This window comes from Nematolebias whitei, chromosome 1 (assembly GCF_014905685.2).
Source record: "Nematolebias whitei isolate Nwh7 chromosome 1, NemWhi1, whole genome shotgun sequence".
Lineage (NCBI taxonomy): Eukaryota > Metazoa > Chordata > Actinopteri > Cyprinodontiformes > Rivulidae > Nematolebias > Nematolebias whitei.
This window is the reverse complement of record NC_056498.1, coordinates 47410687-47419872: the sequence shown is the minus strand read 5'-3', so window position 1 is coordinate 47419872 and position 9186 is coordinate 47410687. Positions and strand designations below refer to the sequence as shown.

Sequence of the window (9186 nt, the reverse complement as noted above, 5' to 3'; positions counted from 1 at the left end):
TTTATTTGTTAAAAAAGTTTGACACATCCAATAAATTTCATTCCACTTCACGATCGTGTCCCACTTGTTGTTGATTCTTCACAAAAAATTAAAATTTTATATCTTTATGTTTGAAGCCTGAAATGTGGCAAAAGGTTGAAAAGTTCAAGGGGCCCAATACTTTCACAAGACACTGCAAATATTCTTTCTGTGCTCTGAGCAGTCAACATTTTTTGGGTTGCAACATGGCAATTGTATGAACATTATGTGGGTTTTTTATAAAGTTATGGCTTGAATAAACTGCAGATTGTACGCTAAAACAAAATTATTTGTCTTTCTTTTTCAGAAGTGGTAAATATATTTATAAACCCACTCTGAAGAAGACCTGCTGTCCACAGTACACCATCAGGTAAGCATTTACTGAAGGGGTTGTGATTCATGCTTCATTAGTTGTTTGAATACACGCATGCAAATCTAATGCGCTTTAATTATTCTTCTACTTTCCTCTTCTACATTAAGGTGCCACGCACTGAACTTTCAGCCTTCCAAATCCCACAAGAAAGTTCTGAAGAAGTTGAACAAATTTATTTCCAGTGGGGAACTGCCAAAGGGAGAAGGTGGAAAATGTTTCGCTTGGTGCAAAACAGTAGTTTGAATAAATGGAATTGTATTTCTTATGGTTAAATGTAGACTTTTAATTTAATAGTTGCAATCACGGGTCCAGTTGAGCCTGAATTCGTAGCGGTTCTCACCAGAACTGATGGTTGTGCCCTGCAGGGGAGCCCATGGACTCCGTGTGTCCGGAGCCCAGTCCACGGGAGCCCACCGACGTCTGCCAGTCAGATTTGAGATGTGCTGCTATCACAGATCTTCAACGGGAAGTGCCCAAGTGTCCTGCTGCTGCAGAAGTTCAGGAGTCAGAAGAGTCCACGGCTGCGAGCACAGAAAGCTCTCAGAAGGCTCCGCCGTCCCTCCCAGACCAGAGAACGGCTCCTAATCCAGGTAAAAAGAATCTGCTGCCTTTCCAAACAGTAACTTGTGCATTTATTAACATTATGATTCCAGTAAATTGTACCAAGTACCTCTGATTATTCTTTGTCAGAGCATTTCTTCTTATGGTTTATGCTCATTGTCTCCCTGCTGAGTCAGCATTCACGCCGCTTTTCAAAAACGTTCTCTTTAAGATCCGCTTCAGAACACTCCCCATGCCTCATCATGCTACTTTTAGCTCGACTCTACTTTGCTGCTTTTGCATGTAGTTGAACGTTAGATTGATTTTTTTGCAAGTTTCATTAAAATTCCTACAGTGGATTGAGATGTTTTGCTAACAGACAGGCTCACACAAGGTTAATGAGGTGATAACTAAACGTGTCAGTTTATTTATACAGCGCCAAGTCACAACAGAAGTCGCCTCAGGGCACCGAACAGAAACATTAATATATAAAATAAGTTAACAGAAATATTAATATACATAAAATGTCAGTTAATACCGCGATTTATTGTATTTGTAGCTATTAATTTGTCAGAGTCCGAGAGATTTATTTGTCATGCACACCACACGTGATACATGAGGTCAATTTGTCCTCCACTAGTTTAAGCCTATAGCAGCATAGGATAAGGAATAGATCAGGAAACCAAGCTAACTATAGGATTTATCAAAAAGGAAAGTCTTCAAACTGGACAATGTGTCAGCCTCACGGACAGAAACTGGAAGTTGGTTCCACAAGAGAGGAGCCTGAGAACTGAAAGGTCTTCCTCCCATTCTGTTTTTGGAAACTCTAGGAACCGCGAGTAAACCTGCAGCCTGAGAGCGAAGTGCTCTGTCGGGAAAATATGGAACAATAAGATCTCTAATATACAGTAAGATGGAGCTAGGTTGTTGATGGCTTTGTAGGTTAGAAGTAAGATTTTGAATTCTACTCTGGATTTGACAGGGAGCCAATGGAGAGAAGCTAAAACTGGAGAGATATGATCTCTCCCAGTAACTCCAGTTAAGACTCTGGCAGCAGCATTTTGGATCAGCTGAAGACGTTTTAAAGAAGTATTTGGACACCCAGATAATAAACCGTTGCAATAGTCCAGTCTAGACGTGACCAGTTTTTCTGCATCATTTTTAGATGTTTCTAATTTTAGTGATATTACGCAGGTGGAAGAAGGACGATTTTAATGTGGGGGGATAAAAGACGTGTCCTGATCAAAAATAACACCAAGATGTTTAATATTAGAGCTGGAGGACAGATTAATGTCATCTAAGGAGGGAGAAAGATGCTCTGGTCCTAAAACTAAAACCTCAGTCTTGTCTGTGTTCAACAGCAGAAAATTTATGGTCATCCAGGTTTTTATGTCTTTAGGACATGCTTGTAGTCTAAGTAGCTGATTGGATTCATTGGGTTTCATGGACAAATGGAAAAAGTAGACAAACCTATATTAAATGTAGTCCTGGTCTTGTGCGGTTTCTTGTACTCTAGGTGTGCGTTGCATCTAGAATTCATGCGGGTTCCTGTAGGTCGCTTCGTGTTTTGTTGCAGCTCTTCCACGTTTTGCCACACGGTGTCGCTGTGTGACCCTGTAATACTCGGCTTGTTGAATAAATTTGGTTCCTCAGGCTTTAGTTGGAGTTACGTTTCATGTTGCTCCTCTCTCTGCCGTCTAACAATAATACATTAATAACAGTCACGTGAAGAGATGAACTCCCACAGAAGGCAGAACTAGTCACAAATGTCTGTTTTAGGCGTCATCTTTTTTATTGTTATGTTTTTTCCTATAGTCTAAAGAGACTGTTAGTGGAGGAGGAACGCTCAGCGCCGGCACAAACCGATTCAGACGTAAACATTCAGGGTAAAGATTTCAGCAGGTATTGTTCTGTTGAGCCCGTGTCAGCACCACGGCCCTCTGAGTTACGGTGTCGAGTATAACGAGGCTTTTCAGCAAAGCAGGAGGATTTACTATCGCCCCCACCCCTCCATTCACCTCCAACTGAAAACACCTGGTCATATATTCCCTCTATTTTTTCATGACTGGAGGCTTTATAACTTTGGGGAGGTTCCAATTCCAGCTTGAGAAAACACGACTCCCTGTACCTCCAATACCGGCGCTAGTCTCCGAGGAACAAGTCAATGCAGAACTGTGAGCCGACCCTGGTTTAATTACAGTATGGCGCTTGTTTTCTGCAGGCAGAAATAGTTTGCAGCGCATATTGTCTGAACGTCGTCTGTGGGCCTGTGTCGGGGTTTAACGACCGCTCGCAGATTGCAGCGTTCTGCTCCAAAGGTAAACAAACTGGGACTTGCTCCTTTTACGTGTTTATATAAAAGACGGCAGTATGCCTCACGTGTAGACCACTGAGTGTATTGTGTGAACGTTTTTCTTAAAAAACAAAACAAAAGGGAGGATAAATGTCCCAGTTTTCACTGCAGGAGTGCGAGCATCTGTCTTGAACAGGAAGTGATCTGCCCGACTGCATCCTCAGCACCGCTGTGCACAGGTGTGCTGCTGCGTGACACTAAGAGGGAAAGTGTAAATAAAGAAGTCTAGTTCTACGTTCTACTTAAAGACGGCAATAAAACAAATGGGTTAGCTTAACGGCTGCCGGTGATTCTTGGCCATGACCGCATTTTTCTTCTCCGTGTGTCAAGAGGAGACGAAGTCCTCTCCCCTACGACGTCATCAGAGGGGGAGGGGGGTTAGTCTGTGGGCTGATGGTGGCAGCTGGCAGTAGTGCAAGCAGGAAACAGCTATCGCTTCCTTATTGCTCCAAACAGGATGTGGGGGTGTAAACTGTTGACATGGGATGCCCGGAGACCTGGAGGGCTTGGCAGGAGCTCAAGAAGTTCTGCTGGTCTGGGAGGAGGAGAACGAGCAGCGAAAGGACGGGGGGGGGGGGGGGGGGTGCTCGCAGGGAGCAATACCGAGAGATCTGGTTGCCTTTTAGCTGTTTTGAATGAGAACAACCTCACATCAGGAAAACAGCTGTTTTTATTTTAATGTCAAGCGTTTGCTTCTTTATAACTATAAACTAGAGAAATGGCATCTTCTGTCAAACTGCACGGCGACTGTAGAGCTTAATAACTTTCAGTTTGCTAAAAAGCCGAAACTGCGTTAAAGCTAAATGAAGCTGAACACTAGCTAAAACATTAAACAAGCAAAGCCCTAGAGATGGATAAAACAAGCAAAACAGAAGCTAAAAGACCAAAGTAGCAAATTGCTAGCTAAACCATAAAAGTAGCAAAAAGCTAGCAGAGCGTTGGCTAAAAGGAGTTGGTTAGTGAAAAGTGGCTAAAAGCTATGTAAAAGCCGAAGTAACAAAAGGGTAGCGAAAAGTAGCAAAACACTGTGCAGAAGCTAAAAGACGGAAGTGAGAAAGCTCCTCGGATGAGGAGCGAAACGTCTTCTGTTACAAATAAAGTCCAGTTGTTTTTGTCTTGAACGTTTTTGAATTTATCATGTCCTGGATGACTGAGAAGCTTCACCAGCATACTGTGCAGAAGATCAGAGGAGCAACAGTTTAGCTAAACGCTAATGTAGTTGTAAGCTAGCTAAAAGTACTAGCTAAAATGATCAAAAGTCTATTTTAAACTTAAATTAGCAAAAGGCTAGCTAAAATCAGCATCTGGGAAACTGAAAGTCGCAAAACATTAGCTAGAAGCTACATGTACAACAAGTTTAGCTAAAAGCGAAGGGATTAGTATGCTAGCTAAAAGAAGCAAAATGCTAGCTGAAATCAACAAAATGACAGCCAATAACAGCAAGATGTTAGCTAACAGCTCAAAGTTGTAAATTCTAGTTTCAGATAGTAAATGGAGTGTACTTGTACTTGCCTTTCCATCTTATCAAGATACTCGAAGCGCCTCACAACACAATCTTCCTCATTTACCCATTCATACAGCGCTCCACTAGATCTGTACAAAGCTAATTGAACAGATCATTTTAAAGAGATGAATCAGAGCTTTATCACATTCATACACTGATGGGACACATCACAGGCAATGAGGAGTTCAATGTCTTGCCCAGGGACACTTCGGCATGTCACTGCTGGTGCAATCAAACCCCCAACTCTTGCATTGGAGGACGACTGCTGTAACCACTCAGCCACAGCCGCCCTGTACTAGATGTACTAGCTAAAAATGCTAGCTAAGAGTTGTAAATTATTGTTTTTTTCTTCTTTCGGCTTCTCCCGTCATCAGGGGTCACCACAGCGAACTGAGTCGCACGAAGACTTGGTGATTGTTTTTACGCCGGATGCTCTTCCTGACACAACCACAGACCTTTGAGCTACCACAGCCATCTCTGTGGAGCAGAGAGCTGCTGTCTAGGGCGCCCGTGGGAGCAGATGGGGAGGTTAAGGGCCTTGCTCAAGGGCACAGAATGGGGTGGAGGCAGGTGTGAGTATGTCACCTATCCCACCCACATTTTGATGTCGTCGGTATCGGGAGTTGAACCAGCGACCTTCCGATCACAGGCCCACCTTCTTTAACCTCTGTGCCACCACTCTCCAAAAAATGTAAAATGCTAGCTAAACAATTCAAAAGGGTTGCAAGAAGGTAAAGGTAGCATAAGAATAGCTAAAAGCTAAATGTAGCATAGGAAGAAAAAACGCATGTTCTCTCAAACAGATTTAAAAGTTTTTTTTAAGTAGCTGAAGCGATGGTCATGTGTTTCTATGTGAAGAACAACTGTTAAATAAATTGTTGGATTGTGCCCAGAATGAGAAAGCAGACCTGAGCTAAGCGTTGGTCCACTTGTAGAAAAACAACCACTAATTAAATTTAAAAACGTATATTTCTCATCTCCTCTCTGAAAACAATAAGGCCAGTTTAAGATGTTTTTTTTTTTATTTGATTATTATTGGAATAAAATGTTTTGGAAAGACATTTTCTGAACTTTATGTTGTGTGCACACATGGTTGGTCTTTCAGGAACAAAAGCTCTTTTACTCATTAAAGATTACTAACTATTATTATAATTTCCATAGAATACTGCCATATAAAAAGTTACCGTAAGCACTGGCCACGATCTGAAGTTGCAATGTGTTGTTTTGGGTCTTGTTCAGAAGACTGATACCCGTCTACGCATCATGCAGCTGCTCCTCTTTCATTCAGCTAGAACGTTCCTCGTCTGAGCACGTTTACGAACCGCTACACTTTTATCCTGAACCCTTCTGAAAGTTTTGACACCCCTCCAAACAATCTGTTTCCACCTTTGCATGCAGGACTGGGAGCTGATCTGAGCCGTCCGCCCTGTAGGAAGGCCAAAGAGTTTCGGAAGGAGCGGCGTCTTCAAAAAGACCAGATCAGACAAGAAGCCGATGGGGTGTCCGCTCCAAAACCTAACCCCAACCAACCCAAATCCCTGGAGGGGTTCATCAATGAGTCACTGGGGGGTAATGCCTCCCATCGCTTTGAGGTGATTTTAAATAAGACCTAGGTGCTTGGATCAATAATGTGTGTGTGTTTAAACAATCTTTCGGGCTACTTTTCTCTCTCCACTTGTGTTTGTCGAGTTATCTGAGAGTGGCCTTCCACAGCTACAGTGACTTCACCATGAGTTCAAACACGCTGACCAAAGCAGTAGAAGAAAACCACATATTCTTGGTTTGGATTCAACCAAGTGTCAGGCGCACCACGTAAACCCATGACCCGACTGATGGCAGTGAAAACCACAACATCAAAAACAGCCATTATGAAAAGACGTAGAAACAAACTTTTTGGAAAGGACCAGTGCTGAAGAAAGATCTCTGGCAAAACGTTCAAGCTGTTGCTGGTAGATAATGTCATTCTTGGGTTTTGGGCTGGATTTCGGCCAGTTGCTGTGGTGAACCAGGCTGGTTTCTGTTGCTTGGGTTCACCCCCTCAAACAAGACGGATAACAACTTCTTTTTTATTTTTTGTCCAAGATTGATATTTGCTTACAAGCATCATTTTAATTCACTTGGTATAATTTACTTTGCAAATGAAGGATAATAATAATAGGTGACTGCTTATTATCCACCTGAAAGGGGTCAACTTTAATGCGACTCGTGTGTGTGTGTGTGTGTGTGTGTGTGTGTACCCCCAACAAATGTCGTATCAAAACGACCTGCTCAGCATCGTCGTTACCGTGGCGACGTAATGTGCAAACAAAGACGGCATTTTTCTCATTGCAAATGCCTGACAGAACTCTCAACAGCATCTAACTGCCACAGCAAGGTCACATGACCAAGAGTGGAGAGGTCTCTGAACAAAACGATTAACTTTTGGAGCCATTTTGGTTCAAGATGGCCGCCACAGCTACCGCAGAAAACTCAAAATTGACTATAACGCAGTCATTCTTTGAGGTATTGAGCTGAAATTTGGTACGGTTGTAGCTGAGAGCGGTTTGTACATTCCTAATGAAAATCAAAAATCCAAGATGGCCACTTGTGCTATAAAGGAAAAATACTATAAATCAGCCATTTTTAGAGATGGTAAGCCGACATTTTCTGTGGTTGTAGCTGAGAGCAATGCCCAATAAATACTGAATTCAAATAAAACTTTCAAAATGGCCACCAAATCTACATTTAAATGGCTTTAACTCAACTATTTTTACACATACAGAGCTGAAATTTGGGGAAGTTTAGCTGAGAACGTTCTCCATCACATACTGAATCCAAATAAAAACTCCAAGATGGCCACCATAGCCTAAAAGAAAAAAAAAAATGACTATAACTCGTTGATTTTATATTTTTTTACCATATTGAGCTGAAAATTGGTGTATTGGCTGAGAGTGAACCCCAACTGTCAAATCAAAAAATTTAAATGACTGCAACATGGCAGTCCCCGTCACTGTTTCTTCAGGAACTTTCTAGTTTTTTTTTCTTTATAAGTCAAATTAGCTACTTACTTACTAAATAAAATGTGTTGACATTCATACGGTTCGATCGAAACTTCTTTAAATCTGTTCCTTCTCGGCCTAAAATGATTTTAGTTTAAAATTTTGGCATGAAACATAACGGGGAAAACGCATCACTTAAAGAAATGCTAGGCCTTTATTTAATTTAATTAGTAGCTTTAGTTCCAGGTCTCAATTTTCTTAAAAAAAAAACAAACAATAGCCCAATTAATTTTTAGGATGCTACGTTATTGATTGAAGACGCGTCAACTTCTCAGGAGAAACCTCAGCATTAAATAGAGTTTGGTAATCAGTCGTGTTAGGCGTTTGGCTTTGTTGTATATTTTACTTTATTTTAGGTGAAACTTGTCTGTCCTGCCGATTGTGTTGCATCTAAAATAAATGATCTTAGAGAGACAAATTTGTCTGACAAACAGGAAAGTAAAAGATTCAGTTGGAGTTTACCACCTTACAGAAAGGGTACTTTTTAAAATGTACAAAAACTAGCCTGAAGACGTTCCTTTCAACACGCCTGTCGAGGCCGGTTGACCTTTTTTACTGTTTCTAATGTGCATTCCTAACATGGGCCACCACGTGCTGAAATAGATTCAGGTTCGGCTCTAAACCCCAGTGTTCTGGTCAGAACGACTGCAGAGCAGCTGAACCGTACGCTGTTCAGACTGAGTGTGGGTCCGTGGCAACCACTGATAAAAGTGAACGCAAAGATGCTGCGTCAAACTTCAGAATCACTTCTCATCATCTTTAAGTGGATTAGGAGGCCATAGTCAGTAACAAAAATACACAAAGGTTTGTTCTTCTGCTTGTTTCAGCTGCTCCTTCTTCAGGGGTCACCACAGCGAGCCGAGTCGCACAAAGACTTGGCATTTGGTTTTATGCCACATGTCCTTCCTGACCCAACCACAGACCACCGAGCTACCACAGCCTCTGTGTGGAGCAGAGAGCTGCTGTCTAGGGCGCCCGGGGAGCAGATGGTGGGGGTTAAGAGCCTTGCTCAAGGGCTCAGAGTGGCAGGTGTGGGTGCTTCACCAATCCTACCCACATTTTCATGTTGTCGGTTCGGGGAGTTGATCCGGCGACCTTCCGATCACATGCTCACCTTCTTTAACCTCTGCTCCACTACTCCCCCTTTACAATGAATAAAACTGTATTAGGTGTTTGAGAACCAACCATCCATCGTCTTTACCTGCTTCTTCCTTTTTGGGTCACTGGTGCCCATGTCCAGCAATCACTGTGTAAGAGGTTAGGGACAACCTGGACCGGTCTCAGTCCATCACAGGGACAACCTGGACCGGTCTCAGTCCATCACAGGGACAACCTGGACCGGTCTACAGTCCATCACAGG

The 9186-nt window shown here is 42.4% G+C and overlaps 1 protein-coding gene across 1 annotated transcript in view; it reads left to right on the top strand.

The window, feature by feature from the left end:
• Positions 1–9186, top strand: part of LOC119422654 (arginyl-tRNA--protein transferase 1) — a 118184-nt gene that overhangs the window by 11638 nt on the left and 97360 nt on the right. Inside the window, exons 3-6 of the mRNA XM_037690078.1 lie at positions 326–388; positions 499–596; positions 757–981; positions 6187–6380. Of these exons, the coding sequence (XP_037546006.1) occupies positions 326–388; positions 499–596; positions 757–981; positions 6187–6380 (580 nt within the window). The remainder of the gene's footprint in view (positions 1–325; positions 389–498; positions 597–756; positions 982–6186; positions 6381–9186) is intronic.